At 39.7% G+C, this 19867-nt stretch overlaps 1 protein-coding gene across 1 annotated transcript in view; it reads left to right on the forward strand.

Annotated features, from left to right (window-relative positions):
- The window catches only part of plrdgb (PITP-less RdgB-like protein), an 81470-nt gene that overhangs the window by 25977 nt on the left and 35626 nt on the right, over positions 1–19867 (forward strand). Inside the window, exons 3-5 of the mRNA XM_072662132.1 lie at positions 6336–6440; positions 17502–17572; positions 19022–19242. Coding sequence (XP_072518233.1) covers positions 6336–6440; positions 17502–17572; positions 19022–19242 — 397 coding nt within the window. The remainder of the gene's footprint in view (positions 1–6335; positions 6441–17501; positions 17573–19021; positions 19243–19867) is intronic.

The raw sequence follows: 19867 nt of genomic DNA on the forward strand, positions 1-19867 counted from the left end.
GTAATTCTGAATATACAAGTTTGTATTTTGAGTTTATTTCATTTTGACAATGTTTGTGTTGACCTGAGTTATTAGTAATGTGGACATTATATATTATATTATAGTCTAGTCTAGTGCAATATGGCTAAAACTTAAAATAAACAGAATATTACTCATACATCATATATACAACACAATTGTCTACAAACAGACATTTGAAGTCAAGTTCTAGAAAGGTACAACAAATGCATATTTGACCACCAGTAACAAGAAATGCTGTTCTGTTAGACAAACTTCCACAAACTCAAGTGTATTAGGGTGTGGAAATTTCATTTCATTTCATTTCACAACGGATGTTGTCACAAAGCAACTTTACAACAATCCAGTTTCGAGCCTATTTTGAGCAAGCAGATTGCGGCAGTGGCAAGAAAAAGATCCCTCTGAGCAAGAGGAATAAACCTTGAAAGGTACCAAGACTAATAATGGGGAACCTTTCCTCCTCTGATTGACACTGGGTAGCAAAACCGTTACGACCTTGTGTGGCCTCTGCTGGTTGTTAGTGACATAGGTATGACAGGTGGGAAGTGCAGTGATTAGGGGATGCACCTGGGGTAGATGGGGACATGCCAATTTATAAGGAACTTGAGAAGGAGTGGCTTGCTCGCTCACTCGCCTGAGAGATGTTAGACCTTAGCTCTCAGGGTGTAGCTTGGATTGTTGAAATACTGACCGTCTGACCATCTTCAATTCTGCAGATGACCTTGGACTTTTGACCTAGATGTCCTTTCATAGTCCTAAATAAGTCTTACAAAACTGCTGACAAAAGATGTGTAAACTGACCTCAGAAAAAGTTCTATTTGTTTTCTTAGATCCCAGTGAAATAGATCTGTGCAAACTGTGTCTGTTTCCTGAAGTAACAGGAGTAACAGGAGCTCTTTCCTATTCATAGCACTTACGGGACACACTTAAAAGAAGTGGGTATGCCGTGGCTAAATCCGTTTTATGATGTGACATCATAAAAACAGTTGCTTTATTTTTTCAGAGTGCTACTCTATTTCAATTAATAAAAATTATAAGTTGCTACCCCAAGTCAGAGGCAGAAAGAGCGAACACGCTATGGCCTGAAATGATAAAGTAAGGGCATCATATTTTTATCAGCCTCATGGAAACATTTCTGTTGTGTTGTATCCAGCAGGGTCATAAATGACCAATTCAGTTATTCATGAAGCACAAATTGCCTGATGGTATTTGTCAAGTGGCAGGCACACAGCGTGGCAGTTGCATTTTTATAGACAAATCTGCCTTTTGTTAAACGCAGCCATTTATCATTTTGTTGGCTTAAATTATAGTGATGACTAATGTGCAGTACTGTGCAAAAGTCAGAGTCCACACTTCACTGATTTATATTCAGTGAAAAAACAGCAGGTTCCCAAACTGGAGTAGCAACTTCTCACAACTGTGCAAGTCCTGGGAGACCACCAAAACTAGCCTCAGCAGTCTTGGCTGACCAGTATCTCCAAAATAGTGACAGGAAAAGGCAAAAAAAAAATCAACTTTGAATGGATGTTAATGTAGCTTTGTGAAGCTTTCATAACTCAAGAGATAAAATCGAGCTCCACTGTTGCTTCTCATCTGAAAACTTCCACAGGTGTTTCTGTCCATCCGCCCACTGTGAGAAGATGACTCAATGCTCTGGGTTTGAAAGGATGTGGAGCTGATCAAGAAGCCCTTACTTAGCAAGCAGATAAAAAGGAACATCTGCAAATCAGCAAATCAGCTTAAAGCTCCTGTTGTTCTCAGAACAACACTGACTGCCCCAGACCTTAATATCACTAAATAGCTTTTCTGTTTTTTCCTGTTGCAGTTTTGTACTTAATGGCCCTTTTGACTGGAAATGAAATAAAATAACTTTGTTGGGCCATGATTTCATGATCTTGTTTTTGGTGATCATGATCCTGAGTTTTTTTTCTGGTAACTTTTAACTTTTTGGGAGCCAATAAATTTTTTTCAGCACCTGTCTTTAGGTGGTTGCGTATAGCCAACATAGTATTAATTAGTATTAATTATTTTAAAATAAAGTAATCAAGATCAGTCGAGTAGGTGTGACAGCTGAATAGTGTTTATTATATTTCAGCTGGAAATCAGTTTAGGAGGCAGAAAATGGGGGGGTTTGCATTGCGACTGTTGCTGACTGCACATTCCCCGGCTTTCTGATGGCTGTGCAGAAAGCTGGCCCAAATCTTTAATGAGCCCATCTGTACAGACCAGGAAAGCAGGGCTTTCCATTTGTCAGCAGCATCCCCTTATCTTAATGGGCTCTCATGGGCATGAGACCCACATTTTCCACCCATTCATTGCCCCACTATCTGTCATAAAGTGCTAAATATGGTGCACACAGGCAATGTGTTAAATATAGATGATACCATTTACTGAGCACTGAACCAATTAGCCTATTGGTTTCATGCTTGCTAGTTAAAACCTTCAAAAGATTTTTCAACACATTTAAACTGAATTAATGCACTGCTCATATCTCCAGCTTCAACTGTCCATATCCCAACAGTCCATATCGTAAACCTACACGTGAGTGAAGTGTAAAACATTGAGAATGAAAATTAGACCACATTAGCATATGTTAGCACTGGCTCGCATCTCATCGCTGGGGAGAGCCGAGCCAGTTGTGCTCTCTTGGACTAATAGTCACAGATGGCAAGTTCCTGATTATGGAGCCAACGCTCTGGTAATTGCACCGCTAGGAAACTTCTATGTTTTTGTCAGCATTGAGAACTCACATTATTAAAAGGGAATTGATTTAAGATTAAATGGGAAAATAAGATTAAACCACTCTTTGCGTGCACTTCTCTGCTGTGCGAAGAACCATGGTATTTTTGAAACTGTTTGTTTGCCTTGGCTACGTTTGGACTAAGGAGGGATCTGAGTGAACAGATTTTTGGCCCAACTAAGGCTTTAGTATGACTATGCTCCTTTTGTTGAAAAGCGGGACTTTATGCATAGCCACATGCCATGTTGAGTGTTACGAGAACTCCTGTTTGTATTTCTACTGCTGCCCGGTCTCCTCATTTATAACATCTCTGGGTTAAGATTGCTCCTTTTACTCTCAGTCCATATGAGACTCATAGTGATACCACTGCAAATGTGTGGCCGTGCTACTTTATGGCTCTGTAAGAGTAATAGCGGCAGTAAAACTGTACTCCACACTGTCATGGTTAAACTTTGAAGATTAATCTGCGGTTTATGTGTGTCCTGAGCCAGTCCCAGACGCATGATGGCGTCACCAGGTAATTCACTATTAAATGAGTTGCCAACTACTTTTTTTGTTGTCGTTTTGTGTCGACAAAGTCGATTAGTAACACTCCTACAACAGATAACCTACTTAAAGGAATAGTTTAGTGAAAATTTGAGTTAACATGGCTTTTCACTTGAAATTGAACCAAAACCAAGACATGTTTGGTGTCTGAGGTGTGCTTCTGAAGTTTACAATGGGAGGTGAGAGGATAACTGCTAACAAAAACTTTGCTGTCACTAATCATATGTTGTCTAGCCTAGCAGCTCCCGCTCTGAACTAATAAAGCAAACTTTAGATAGCATCATATCTTGATATCTTTAGATAGCAAGATATCTTGGCTGATTGACTACACCTAGGTAAGTGATCAGTCATGTTAATTGGTATTTTTTGATGAACTGTTCCATTTACCTTACACTGGGAAGCTGGAGAATCATTTCACATACTGTTTGATTAAATGTGTTATTCATTTAGTTTTAATGTAATCAGGGGATTCTTTATTTATCTATAAGATTTCCTAATTTAAGATGTACTTTTATGGTATGGACAGAGTCACAGACTGTTGTACGTTGTTAGATTAATTTGCTGTCTTTGTGTCTGCTAGAAGAATTATTTCTTGTTTGTTTTCTTCTTTTTTTTTCTCCCTTTGATGTCACCGCCTGTCATTACTGCCTTTTCCCTGTTTCCTTGTACCTTTCTGTCATTTGCCTTTGCTGTCTGTCAGTTCCTTTCTTTCAAATCTCAAATATCCAGGCTGAGCACTGCCAAAATAGACCTGGTCACCTTCAATACGACAGAATGTACTTCACATCTCAACCAAGTTTTCAGAGTTTATAAAACCAGTAACTATCTAGAGGGCTATCGAGGGGAATGTTGATGGAAACCCCTGTATACCTATTCAGAATTCTTGTATAACCACTTGCATATAACTCCAGTAACCTTAAGCACCCTGGCTTGGTGCTTACAGCAGCTGCCTGCAAGCAGTCAGATAAGTACTCCTGAAAGCAGGGAATCATCAGTCAAACACCAGCAGAGCTAGATGACTCGTAGCCTTTCAGAAAGCACATGCTCTTCAGTGGACAGATGTGTTAACGCCTTAATGTACAAAGACCTTATAGAACTCTGAGGACACATAACACATGAGGTCACTGTCAGAGCACAACATTGTATTAGCTATACAAATACAAAAATTAGATAAGTATCAGCTGATATTCAGCATTAAGAGACTTGGATTGGATCAGGGGGCAAAATAACCCTAGTTTTTAATTAGTGTTTCGTATAATATTTCATTCAGAATATTTAAATGATGACAAAGTAAAAAAAATAAACAAACTATAAAACTATAACACATTACTATGTGTATACTAATTTAGCACATTTAATTGACATCATGACACCTCCCACAAGCCTATCCAGCTTTATCCAGTGTGGTAAAGTGCAGAAGTAAAGTAGTATTCTTAATTTTTTAAGATTTATATCAGATTTTATTAAGATTATATATATGTTTTTTAAAGTTTACCAAATTGCACAGACATTATTCCAATATCATACTTTCCTAACATGACGCTCACTGTTTCAAGCTTCCTCTCTACTGCCTTGTTCCAGCACTGTTGGAACAGGAAAGCATCTCTAGCAAATTCACCCATGGATAATCATGTAACGGGACATGTTTCTATTTTAGTTTAAGCAGTTGTGGAATGACCCCACAGCCTCTAGCTAGTGTTTAATGAGCAAATGAAATGGTAATGGAATGGGTATGTGAACGACCATTTGACATAACAGATTTCATTCTCCCAAAACTGCTTAGTTAGTTCACGGCTGGAGGTGAAGTCCAGAGCAGACAGAGAGCGATCTGTCTTCATTAGTTCCTCTCTGCTCTTTCTTTCAGCTTTCTTCTTTCTTTCCCTGCCGTGTCCGAGAGGGCTATTTTTAGCCCTGCCATGCTGCTTCGGTTCTTTTTGCCTCTCTGTGGTTTACCTTCCTTCAACTTTGTTTGTCTGAAATATTTCCCCAGAGCACTGAGCTCTTACTTACTCTGCCTCACTCTGAAGGGTCATTCAGGAGACATGGCCTAGAAACCAAAACACAAGCCTAAAATACTCTTCAAGGATGTTCTGAGCAGATTTAGTTTGAGGTTGGGGTTAGATTTAAGATTCAAGATTTCCCCATTATTTCGTCCACTTTGTGCAGTATCCAGTTCATTCAGAGCGTGGTTCTACCACCATCATGCTTAACAGTTGGTATAGTGTTCTTGGGGTTAAATGCCACAGCTTTCACCGTGACCAAACAACTCACTCTTTATCTCATCAGATGTGATCAACCAAAAACTTTAGTCAAACTGGAAAGTGTTGATTTTAAAGCAGGAGCTTATTACTTGGACGGCAGATGACAGTAAGATGCCCTTGATTGTAGAAAGTGACAGTGGTGTTCCAAGAGATTCTAATTCATGGCAGACCTGTGCCTTGGTGGATCTTGGTGGGTTGTTCCTGACTATCCAAACCAATTTCCTCTCAGCTGAGTGTGACACTTTGGGTCTTCTTTTAGACCTTGGAAAAGTAGCTGCACCATCCATCTGCATGGACTTAAGTACAGGTGCGTTATGTGACACTCTTGAAATCTGCAGTGGTTAAATAATGTTTTTGAAAGGTATTCCTGAATAGGCGTGTTTTGCCTGTAGTTTGACCCCACTTTCATTTTTGACATTGTATAAAAACAAGTAACAACTCCACACAAGTGTGTGTGTGTGTGTGGCAGTGTGTGTGGATAATGCTCACAGTACAGGACTACTCTTCCACTGTGGAACCTGAGAAAATTTCCTTAAATGGCTTGTGTAAAATGGCTGACTTAGCCCATTTAAGGTGTCATTATGGATTTAATTAGCAACATTAACTAATAACACCAAGCATAATCGAGTTAGGGCATCTGTAATGAGGCAAGGGAATCGTTTTCTGTAATAACCTTTGGTGTAATTGAATTGGTTCCTGTAAACCTGGTCAGAGTTTTAAGTAGTGCTTATATGATGATTTGACTACAAATATGTTTGTGTCTGTTTCAGATGTGATGGAGGGAAAGGCAGCAATTCTGCTGGGAATGAGTCAGTGGAATTCCAATGATCTAGTGGAGCAGATCGAGACGCTGGGCCAATTGGAGCGCTCAAGAGGTACAAAAAATCTTTCATAACGCTCACACAAAGGATCACGTCTGCCCTGGTCAACAGTTACTGTACAGTCTGCATCAACATGTATTGTGCTTAACTGCCTTTTACTGTTTTTGTTCATTAAAAATGACTATTAAAAAAAAGTAATATTGAAACTTTCGAAATGAAATATCTAATATCAATTTAGGTTTAAAACCTATACATCAAAACTGCTTAAAACCTACTCTTGTATGTGCTTCCACACTTCACTTCATTTCTTTTCATGAATGCAGCACTCATTAGTTGTAATGAATGGGAATGGGCATGCTTGTGAGCTTTGGATTAACCACCATAAAGTCACTCTGTACATGAAAACCTACCTCCACTACTCATTCACCAAAGTACAAATGTTCCCTTAAAGTTACAGCATGCAGACAAATCATCAGGATTCATATTAAATTCATATTAAAAAACTAAGTAACAAAACTAGGTCAAACACAGAAAGGTAGCTGCTCAGAACTGTAGTAACATGCTGTGAGGCAGAGCAAGAGTATATACCCTGAGCTAATGAGTATTACCAGAGACAGGCCTCTTAACTGAGTCTTAACTTTTTTTATGGAATGGATGCCTTTTGCATCCTCAGTGTGGATGTGCTGTAAGTTAATAAAAGTTCCCAAAACATGAAGCTATTAATTTTTAGATGTAATTGGCTTTGTGCTAATGTTTTTCTCTGTCACAAGCTTTCTAAGATGTATAAGTGGGTGTATTTGCCAGAAACAATGATCAAACATTCTTTTTTAAACATATTTCAACATATAGACATCTTATCTTCATTTTAACAATACTGAGAGATGGGGGTAATATAACTAAACACATAGAACATTAAAATGTCTTTGAAATAATTTTAAATATACAATTATTAGAAATAAAAATTTCTAGTGAGGAAAAGGTTAGGACTCCCCCACATTTATTATTGCTTCAAATGCATAAAATGACCATGACCAGATCTAAAGGGCTCTCTGAGACCTGCAGAAAGCAAGTTGTTGATGCATATGAGTCTGGAACGGGATTGAAAAAGATCTCAGAACAATAAGAAATCTGCAGTTCCAATGTCCACAAAATTATTTCTGAAGTGTAGAACATTTAAAACAACTGCCAACATGACCAGACCAGGTCAGCCTAACAAGTTCAGTCTAAGGAAAGACCGCAAGATGTGTTACAAAGACTCCAAAAATCCCAAAATGCCATCACACAAGTTGCCCAGAGCATACTGTTCCAGACGTTCTGGTCTTAGTCTAGGTGTTCTTTAGCAAACATTAGTCTTACCCGGGTGGCCTTCACATGACTATATTTACTGTAGTATTATCTTGCAAAAATGCGAAAACAAATTTTGAGTAGCTTTTGTCAGATGTTAGACTGACTCTGTAACACAGGCCCACTTTGGCTTACTCTGGTAGGAGCAGCAGCTATGTGCTGCCGAACACCTCCTTTTCCTCTGTGCAACTAAATGTAGTTAGGGGGAGAGGAGAGAGATTGCACTATGACTAATTCTGCCTCTGTGAGATAATCACTGTATTGCTTCTCGCACTCTTATTAGCTCAGCGGGATGCGCTGTGACTCAATCTAGCGGAGCAGCCTAGCCCAAATAACTTTTCACACATATTTAACCTCGTCAGAACCTCTGTGTTGATTTAGGGCTTCAGTAATATGACGTGGCACCTTATTTTAAATTAAGAGAAACAACCAAGGGCTCCAGAATTCATTTTGAAATTTCTTGTATTATCTGTCACACTGGCAAACAGGCCATTAACAGAACCTATTGAGCTGAGCCTGATTGCACTGCCTAGACCAAAGCAGTGGATAAATGTTGGGAATGAGAGAATGGCTTTGAAGTTTTCTAATTTACATTAGGGGGTAGAATCAGCCAGGTGTGGCTGCTGTGGGTGTGGAAATGCAGTCATTGCAGTCAATAAATCTGCTTCATTGGAATGTGTATTACATTAATATACTAATTGCAGTCTCCCACCAGCAAAAGTAGTTATTTTACATAACCCTCAAAGATTATGCCAGGAACAGCACCCACCCATCACCCCACCCCCCAGCAAAACTGTCACCAGGGTGGTACCTCTCTTGTCATAGTAGTGGTACCCTCAAGGGTACATCTTCAGTACCTTTAGTTACTACTTTTAAGACTTTTAAGGGACATAGTTGGACCTGAAGGATCATGTTGTAACTTTAAGGAAACATTTATACGTTGGTGAACAACAATGACCTGTATTGTACCTGTTCCAATACAGTTTCTCTGACTATCTGTAGCTAAGTAACAGCAGTCACTGCTTTTTTGGTGGAAGAGTACATTTATTTAACAAAAATAGTTTAAAATATAAATAATACACTGTTCAAAAAAATAAAGGGAACACTTAAACAACACAATATAACCAAGTAAATCAAACCTCTGTGAAATCAAACTGTCCACTTAGGAAGCAACACTGATTGACAATCAATTTCACATGCTGTTGTGCAAATGGAATAGACAACAGGTGGAAATTATTGGCAATTAGCAAGACACACTCAATTAAGGAGTGGTTCTGCAGGTGGGGACCACAGACCACTTCTCAGTACCTATGCTTTCTGGCTGATGTTTTGATCACTTTTGAATGTTGGTGGTGCTTTCACACTCGTGGTAGCATGAGACGGACTCTACAACCCACACAAGTGACTCAGGTAGTGCAGCTCATCCAGGATGGCACATCAATGCGAGCTGTGGCAAGAAGGTTTGCTGTGTCTGTCAGCGTAGTGTCCAGAGGCTGGAGGCGCTACCAGTAGACAGGCCAGTACACCAGGAGATGTGGAGGAGGCCGTAGGAGGGCAACAACCCAGCAGCAGGACCGCTACCTCCGCCTTTGTGCAAGGAGGAGCACTGCCAGAACCCTGCAAAATGACCTCCAGCAGGCCACAAATGTGCATGTGTCTGCACAAACGGTTAGAAACCGACTCCATGAAGATGGTATGAGGGCCCGACGTCCACAGATGGGGGTTGTGCTCACAGCCCAACACCGTGCAGGACGCTTGGCATTTGCCAGAAAACACCAGGATTGGCAAATTTGCCACTGGCGCCCTGTGCTCTTCACAGATGAAAGCAGGTTCACACTGAGCACATGTGACAGATGTGCCAGAGTCTGGAGACGCCGTGGAGTCAGTGGGTCAGTAATGGTGTGGGGCACAGCCCTCCATGTGCTCGCCAGAGTTAGCCTGACTGCCATTAGGTACCGAGATGAGATCCTCAGACCCCTTGTGAGACCATATGCTGGTGCGGTTGGCCCTGGGTTCCTCCTAATGGAGGACAATGCTAGACCTCATGTGGCTGGAGTGTGTCAGCAGTTCCTGCAAGATGAAAGCATTAAAGCTATGGACTGGCCCACAGTCTGGGACATCATGTCTCCCTCCATCCACCAACATCACGTTGCACCACAGACTGTCCAGGAGTTGGCGGATGCTTTAGTCCAGGTCTGGGAGGATATGCATGCCCAGGCGTTGTAGGGAGGTCATACAGGCACACGGAGACCACACACAATACTGAGCCTCATTTTGACTTGTTTTAAGGACATTACATCAAAGTTGGATCAGCCTGTAGTGTGTTTTTCCACTTTAATTTTGTGTGTGATTCCAAATCCAGGCCTCAATTGGTTAATAATTTTGATTTCCATTGATGATTTTTGTTATTTTGTAAATTTAAAAATTTGAAAATATTTTATAAAAGCAATTAAACACTTGAAATTGTGTTTAATAACACACTCTTTCTCTTGTTTGCTTGTTAAAATTTAATATTGATGATTTTACACCCAAAATAAATTCCCTGGGTATTTTCAAAAAAATAATAATAAAGTTTCTGAGGAGTAGAAAAGTTATAGGAAGTATTGTTCTACTGAGTATATCCCTCTACCAGATAAACATGTTCTCCTGTCTTATTAATAATTCAGAATTGAGCCAAAAATAATCCAATCAAATATAATCATAGTGAAATTAAAATGTATTTTAACTTGAAATATTTAAACATAATTATTTCTAAAAGAACCATAATCGAATTGAGTTGTTAGAGAGGTCAGAGATTTAACACTACTCTGTCTCGGTGTCAGTGTCCTCTCAGAGTCCTGATGTTGAGTGTTTAGCTAAATTCCATGTTTAGGGTTGGCATTTGGGCTGAGATTTACTGGGTTTCGAGCTTAGACACATAATATGTGGAAGGAAGGGAAGGTCACTGTGGAGGGATAAAAGAAGCAGATTTGAGAAAATGAAAAAGAATCATCACCTTCAGTTATTTGACAGTTGACAGTTATCAATTGCAACCTTTGCAGACAGTTGAGTGCAGTCCCCTCACACCTTAAAATCATAAAGTTTTCCTCCAATAGGGAAATACCTTCTGCTTTAAACTGAATGATATATGTGAAAAAACGTAACGTCACACTGCAATGCCAGTCTTGCTAAGAACCCTCTGAACCTGAACCTCTTGGCAACTGTAGTTACTGCCCTGACACAGATGCCCTGATGCAAGTGCCAAATTGTCAGTATTACCCGAGAGCAACAGAAATCGTCAACACAGAGAAACATCAGGAAAGGTAAACAACAGCAGTGCCAGGTTTGTCATACGGCTTTAAATAATCTTTTTTTTAAATAGTCTTTTTTTTACTATAGAAAAGCCATCATTGGGAAGGATAGAGCGCATCACTACACACACATGAAAACGAACGAGGCACAACTTGGAACATTTAGCTATCATATTTACCAGTGTTTACCAGTTCAGGTGAAGGTGTACTAAGATTCAAATTATATGTATTTAAATCTTACTCCCACCCAGAGACTCAACACTCAACATGAACTCATATGGTAACGTGTGAAACGACTTGTGGTTGGACATAATATAAGTACAGTAAGCGGCTTCCAAGTGGTTCAGCGGTTTTAAGTATTACCATCCCCACCAGGTGCTGATGGGTTTGGAAACCTGGTGATGCTACTGCTGTCCTGCCTATGAGAAAGAAATATGAGGTGGTGCTGTGTGATGGAAAGGGTTCTAGCTAGTAGGAAATTAAATGAAAAGCACAACCAATTGTGTCCAAGTTTTAAATGTCTGAGGGACTTACTGTAGTCTCAGAGCATGAAGGTACCACCACCATGCTTTACAGTTGGTGTTGGGGTCTTGTGGTTGGATGTCTTGAACATTTTGAAACTTTAAGCAAACTTCAAGTGGGTGTTTGAATATTTTTGACCCTGTATGTATAATCTTAACCCATGTTAGATGTATGCTGTACACTCATTCTACCCCATAAAAGGAAGTCACTTAAAGCCCATGCTATTCATGGTAAGTATATATATACTTCTGACAACACTTGTAAGTTAATTATCTACAGGGCATTCCATTAAAGTCTTAATTAAAGTCTCCATTTTGAATTATTGGGTTAACCTAAGTAATACTGGCAGTACTAAGTGGGGTGACAGCACAAAAACAAAATTTTTTGGTCTGTTTGGTTGCACTAGAGCAGCTCAGCACTCTCTGTTTGTCTCTTCTGTTTTAACTGGGCTTTGAATTCAGACCGCAGCTGAGCACAATTGGCTTAAAAGAATGCTCCTGTGATCTTCCTTTGATGAATGAATTTCTGAATTACATTGGAATTGTGAGGGGGGGTGAGGGGGGTCTAGAGTCTGCCTACATTTTATCCTGGAGAGGAAGAAACGAGAAGATGAAAAACAAACAAGGATCACTTTCAAGAGCCGATGACATGATTCGTATTTCATTGATCAAGGGACTGATCATTTTACAGCTATTTAGAGTTAATAAATTCAGCTTGAAACCACAGAATTATTAACATTACACATTCTCTCAACCACCACCAGAATCCTCTGTATGTGAACACTCACACAGAGCAAGAGGAAGTGTGGTGATGTTTGTGTGTTTGTGTGTGTGTGTGTGTGTGTGAGCAAGTGTCATGCAGGAAACACACATAGCCCTGTGGCAGTAGGAAGGCATTACATTTTTGATGATATGTGGACACTGGATATAGACTGCACTGTAAAATAGATGTATATTTGCAGTGGAAATCCTGCAGTAATTGACTGCATGAAGCATTTGCCTCTTATAGTGTATTTGTGTATTTCTTAGGTGTCACATGGAAATAAAGAGAGTCTCTAAGCTAGCTGAGCATTTGTTTTTCTCAATGATAGGTGGGGAAGGTTGGAGCTGGAAAATAATGTTAATGATTACTTTTATTTTTCCTCAGCTGGTGCTTGGGGATCTTTTTACAATGTTATTTTTGAGGCCTTCAAAGCCATTGCATGATATGATGAATGTTCATATACACAAATGTTAAAAAGACAGGTTTTGATTTCTGATTGACTGATAATGCAGCCTATTGCTATAGAAATTGTGCAGTCTGGGAGATACAGGTCAAGTCTCCCTTTTTTGGATTTTGCGTATTTTCTTGAGTATCTCACTATGAGAAACAGTCCTGTGTGACCAACCATGGAAGTACCAATTGCACCATATCTAGCATCTAGCTGACAGACCAGTCACCCGCCCCCTGTTTAATCATTCTCACTTCCATGAAGACCTTTCCTTTCATCTCTACCTGCTCTTCGTCTACGTGTTTTTCCCTTCAGCTGTTCACAGACAAACTAACAATAGGTGATACATTAACATTGTCAGTTTTACAGCCCTTGGCCGCCAATAAACTTGTACCATCTAATTCCCTCAAGCCCTCGCGTCACATCTGACTCGTCTGACCAGTTCAGAATGCAGTTAATACGGGAGTTGGCTACATCTTTCCCATAGTGAGATACCGAATGAATGATGAAAGAGAACGCTAGTTTACTTGCGCAACCCAGGTTCTCTGAAACAGGAGTGAGGTATCTCACCATAGTACCCTTTTTGTTCCACTGGGGGAAGAGCCTGCTCAGAATGGCAAAATTGGGAGCAGCACCTGCTTATGTAGGGGCGAGTGCTTATTTATTACTGCTGTGATTGGTCTGTGGTCTAGCTGCAAGATGTGGTGCCATTGGTACTTCCATGGTTAGTCACATAAGGGGTTTTCCATAGTAACACATCTCACTCATAATTCAGGGAACCAGGGTTACACACATATCCTAGCCTTTCTGTTCATTTCTTCATCTGTAGTCCCTTTCACACACGTCTTCTTTTATTATGGTACGCTTTGCTGTGCCGACCATGATAAATGTTATGAATATGAGCGCTCAATAATATGGAAATTATGTTGCTATCAACAGATAAATGCTTGCCAGTTAGAGATTTCATGATTTATTTATCGAATGCTCAACGCTGGGCTGCTTTCTAGACTGAAATGTTAAAGTACATTAAAATACTGGATCGGCCTCAGCCCGAAATCCCCCTGTCCCTAGTTATAACCTTAGTTATTGTACCTTAGTTATACTATATGTCCTGCCTCTTAGTGCTGGGGCTTCTTTTAGTATGACCACACTGATGAAGCTTTAATGATCATCTAAATAGGGTCTCGGGATGGGCTGGTAGGTAGTGGCAGGCAAAAAGTAAAAATAATGGACTGCAAATCACAGTATTGCCTTAGCTGGTATTGTAGTGTAGAGTGTTTTTGTGTGTGTGTAGTTGTGCCTTTCTCACTAAACCAGTGTGCATCTATGTGAATCAATAGGTGGTAAATTAACATTGATTCTAGCTGGGGGACATGACATAATGTCCCTTGTTTGATACGAACATTCAGACTAGCTGAGGTCCGTTCTGCTCAGACGATAACACACAGTGTAGTTAGTGCCATACAAGCATTAAGCTTCAGAGACAGCAGCGGTATTTAATTCTGTGACCTGGTAAGGTGAGCCTGTTGGTTTCCTAAATGCTTGTAAAAACAACACTGCGGCTGAAAGTCATTAGCATTCAGTAATTCTGCTGTTTGTGTGGCTAATGTATTTGGCGGATGTGGTGATGTTTTAATTCTGTCTCTGAGGTTTCGCAGTGAAAAGGCCCCACAGGGCAAATCGTAGGAGGCTTACGTTGGCTGATGACTGAGCGGAGATTGCAGTAAATATTCCAGTATCTAATTTCAACATGATTTTTCAGATAATTACTCATCAAACATATTCATAGCAATTAGAAACATCATATCTGAACTGTGTAGCCCTTTGAGACGTTTGTGATTCGCTATGAATTCCGTAACAGCCTGTGATTGATGTCTGCAGTATAATTGCCGTTTTGTCGTGCTACGCAGGCACTGAGCACCGTCTGAAATATTTATAAGTAAAGAAAAACAGAAACGGGACAAACTGTTGGTGCCCTGTGGATACAGCCTGCAATTTGAATAATAGCTCATGTAGGAAAGGATAATGGCAGAGTAGTAATTTGTGGGAGAATGTTTATGTACAAACATTACAACCTCAATTTCTCCCTCTCTGCCCCTCCCCAAACACATACATGCACACATACACATGCTGTACACAGACACATACAGCCCTCTTTTAAAATTCAGTGGTCAAAAGGGACACAGACTGCTTGAGGATGACATGCAGCAGGCGACTGCAACAGGTTCGACTAATAATGCTCAGGAAGACTCAGCAATGTGAAAAATGTAAAGTTAATATTTTTGTAAACAAGTGTAGCGTGTAATATGTAAAAATGTATATATACACTGGCAGGAAGTGACACCTAACCCCCAACTTGGCCGCCCACCACTCTCAGTGTATGTTCTTACCCCCAATTCACTACTGTGTATGTTTACTGCTAACCTAAGGTTTTCTTGCTAACCTTTGGCTGTTTGTGTGTGTGTGTAGCCAAATGACAGACTCCTCACATATGAAAATGAGGACAGGGATGTGAGTTAGGCATGTAGGCAGGCAGGTAGGCCATACATTTCATTCTGCATGAATGAATAAAAAAATATATGTGGTATATTGTGATACTGTTAGCAAGATAATTGTATTGTTATTTTTTAAATCAAATTTTAGGAAAACTGTCATAGTGGGTTTTTTAACGCAACAAAATTAAACCTTTCTGCCACACATTTCATAAAATCAATACTGTGTTTTTGAGGATCGATACAGCACTGCAACACATAATATCACAATACTCAAGTGCATCAATCTTTTCTCACACCCGTCTGCACAAGTATGTCACCCCTTCAGGCAGAGGTGACAGAAAACTGAGCATAAGCTAAGTGAATGGCAGTATTCTGACACAATTCTTCATTAATTGATCAGGCAGTTTTGCATTTAGCAGATTATCCAGTCCGTGTCTTTGTACATTTGCTGCATCTAAATGTACGTCTGCTGTTTACAACCAGCATTCAGCACATTCATGCTCTAATAAAGCATGGAAGGGACTTTGTGTGTGTGTGTGTGTCTGTGTGTGTGTGTCCACTGTGAACTTGATGACCGGTTTTAGATTTTCCTGTTCAGTGTTCCGTGAAAGGTCTGTGTGTTCGCCTGTCTTCATTCCAGCTGTCATGAGTTCAGCTCTAACAGTTGAATTCTCTGAAACCTTGCTGTCAGTTCAAAATCAAGGCTGGGCCAGGGCACTTATTCTGGCCAATCACAGACATTCATGCACAATGTGCTGTGAATTATAATTTTGTCATGTTTCAAATTTGCAGTTATAAGTCATGACTAGTGGGTACCTAATCACTACTGTTATTTTACAGTAATCAAGCAGCTACAGAAACAGAACAGTTGGAGGCATGAGATATAGTCATGAGCCACAGCATGTCAGAAAAAGACCAGAAACAGCAGAGTGATCTGCTGGTAGATAAAGGTCCATAATTTAGAGAGATATTGATTGAAAGCAATGGAAAAGGTCAAAGTGATCTTTTCCTAAGCCATATAGGATCTTTTTACAAATAACCAGAAATCACCAGTGGGACTCATTAAGGCATTTCCCAAAAGCATCCATACAAGTTCGGCTTCATGTAAAAGGCTGAAATCATGATAAGGTATCATGTTAGAAGCTGCAGTTATCGCTGAAGAGAACAAAATGAGATTTTGTTTTTAACTTATAGCCCACAGATTATATACTGCCAGTTTATATATATTGGACTATATACCGTCAGATACCACATTTGTAATTAAAACAAACATCCCCATAGTTATTACTGCTTTATATGTCTAAGATTAGAAGATTAGACACATCAGCTGCACATAATTGGAACATCATTAGAGGGGATTTCGGAGAAGCCTGTCTTATTTAAACCTCAGATATTTTGTTTGGTTTGCTCTTGATTGGTGAGTGAAGTGAGTGTTATTAGCATTGTGAGATCCAAAGAGCTTTCTGAGGTCTTCAGAAACAAGGCTGTAGGGGCAGTTGAGTCTGAAAAGAGATTTAAAAAAGATTTAGAACAATTGACAATTGACATCGTCCCACTGTCCGAAAATAATTAGCAAGTGCAACAACTGAAAACATGGACAGGTCAGGCCGTCCTAGCCAGTTCAGTCCAACAGCGGAGCGATGTGATAAAAAACAATGATGAATTTAGGTATGGGCCACATGGGCAGCACAATAAAATGTTAATATTCGCAAAATCGGAATGTTAATATTTGCATGTTACATCAGTGATCTGTTCATGTCACCCTGTGGATCAATAAACCCTGCTGGAGGGGGTGCTTTGATTTTCGTTTGTGAGATTCTGATGTTCTTATTTTATCTAGGTGTTATCGTCGTCAGGTGGGCATTATTTGGTGTATGTATCTATTTGTTTCATTCAGTCATTTATTACAAAACTACTAGTACTAGAAACTTAGTCCGCTGAACCACTTGGAGCCCTTAGGTGCAAAGATTTAGGTGCAAAAATTTTCAATAATGTGCTGTTGATTTTGTAAGCAAAATAGTGTGTGAAATATATAAATAAATAAAAAGTACAGCAAAGTACTTAGCATTATGAAGCCTATGGGAAACTATAACCCCTGTGCGTTTCTTTTCCAGTAGCTGTCGGTGGTGCTGAATCCTCATCACTGAACCGCTGATAATCGGTTAGAGGTTCTTCTTCCGTTGAACAGCTGCAGAGCACATTTGTTTTACAGCTGAAGGAGTTCAAAACATGTGTTTTTCTCTCTCTCCCACAGAGAGTTTATACAGACTGAGGCATCCTCGTTGTGCACCACAGAGCAGCGTGGATGGCTTAGAGGATATGGAGGTTAGACAGCTGCTTTTTATTTTTCCTCTGAAGGTCACATTGAAACACACTCCTAAGCTCTACACACAGTGTGGGTTTAAAGCTGTGTGAATGGGCAGTATAGCCGAATTATCTTGTCATATTGTCCTAAGATGTGCAATATGCCTTTGCCTTATACTTGTTAGAGTTATTTGGAATTATGCCATAAAAGAGCCACCTTTGATCTCTTAAAGAACCTTAAATTAAGAGTTTTTAATTCTTTCAGTCAATAAGCGAAATATCATTTTAATTGTATTCAGAATGATCATATTCACATGATCAGATTAAGCTCACTCTCACACAGAAAACCCCACAACCTGTCTAACAAAAAAACAACAAATTTTTTTCTTCTTTTATATCGTAAAAAAAACCTATAGGACACTGAAAGCTCCAGATCCACATGCCATCATAAACAGTGCAGCCTTCTGGCAAAAAAATTTGAAGTTATTAAAATGAATGAAGACAAGTCTTGCCAGTTTGATGAGTAAATGAGTAGTTCAGCATTTTAAAACCTTATCTCCATTGTCTCTAAACCTTATCAGCTGTAATCAGCAGTCACTCATCATGAACAATCATTTTCCTAAACTGTGTTTAAAACCCTATTGGAACCAGATTAAATTGACATCCTGGGGTCCCTGGGGTAATTCTCAGGTGCTCCTCATGATTTTATTTCTCTTTGGCCATCTGTATTTTCTCCCTCAGCCTCTGAGAAGATTACAGGCTGAATTACTTGCTGTTTTTCAGTGAACTCATTAGTGGTCATTTTACTTCTGTCCAGATCCACATCTCTATGATTTTCCAGATTCATGTTGGAAACAAAGAGATGCTGCAATGCAGTGTTTAGTATCCTAGCGCACTTGTCCTTGAGAGATACATATTAAACGCTTTACAAATCATTAAAAGAAAATAATTTCAAACTGTTGTTGGAACTTGATTTTGATCCAGACTGAAATAAGAGACAGGGTCTTTTCAAGTTTTATCCTTGAGGAGACGTGTATTATTTTTTTATTATAACAGGCAACCCCCAGATAAATTAATGTAATCTGGATAGAAGTTATGTCATCATTTAATTTTGGGAGGTCGCCCATGCTTAAACTCTTTGCACTTAGCTACATATAAACCCTCTTTTCTTATCTCTAGCAGGGGGTTTAGCTTTACGCATTCACTTAAAAGCAGCTCCGAACTCCAGCTCAAAAGCCCTCTGAGTTTGCCTCCCCATTACAGTCATTAAAGGTGTGGGGCATCCTGACGAACAAATAAATAAGCAAAAAATAAAAGCCAAAGAGCTGCTGGAGATGATTCTTCAAAGGTGGTCCTTCTATACACTTGATTCGAAGAAACCTTTTTAAGAGTGTACTTTTAAGGTTGTAAGGCAACACTGTTATAGATCTTTCTATACTATCCCGCTCGTCATTCGCTCTTTCTTTGCAGAGGAAATGCAGGACGCAGCTGTTGATTTTGGTTGTTCATGGAGGTCACATTCTAGACTCTGGAGGTGGTGACCCAGGAGGAAAGGCGGGCGACGCTGCCACGCTGGCCTCGGTGCTGGAGCGGGTGGCACGGGCTCACTTCCAAGAAGCCGCAGACGGCATGCTGGTCCGGCTGGTACCCTGCCCACCGGTCTGCGCTGAGGCTTTCTCTCTTGTTTCTCAGTGAGTTCAGAGTTTTGTTTTCTCTTATTGTACAATAAAGCACAATGAATGATGGTACAACAGACCCTATCTTACATTAGGGCAGAACTCCTAATACCTGTAATGTATTGTAGGTCACTGTGGAATATAGTGTCAGCCAGATGCTGTGAATGCTAATGCAATATAAAATGCTAGCAAATTCATCCACACCTGTTAAGAAATACAGTATTAAAAGACATCAAAGCTAGCCTCAAGCTTTACACATCCAACTGCATAAGGCCAAAAGTACTGAAAATTAGACTTTGAGTATTGTTGTGACTACTTAAGACACTATAACATTATAAACATTGCAAAATCCACAAGCCTGGTTTCTATCTGAACTGCAGTTGTTAGGAAGAACATAACCCACAGGCAGCATAAATCAATCAGAAAATCCATACTTTATATACTTTCTTTATAACCTGTAGTGAGAAGCACTTCTTACACTTCTTGTAACATTGATAGACCCATTGTTACCTTTAAACCTAAACCTTGGTCTTATATATCAGATTTGGACACTTCCTTTACACTTTTAAAAAAAAGGTTGAATGAATAGTTTGTGGGTTTGGCTGTTTGGTTCTGGTAAAAGCCTTTGATTACCATTCAC

The sequence above is a fragment of the Salminus brasiliensis genome, chromosome 18 (genome assembly GCF_030463535.1).
Source record: "Salminus brasiliensis chromosome 18, fSalBra1.hap2, whole genome shotgun sequence".
NCBI classification, from domain to species: Eukaryota; Metazoa; Chordata; class Actinopteri; order Characiformes; family Bryconidae; genus Salminus; species Salminus brasiliensis.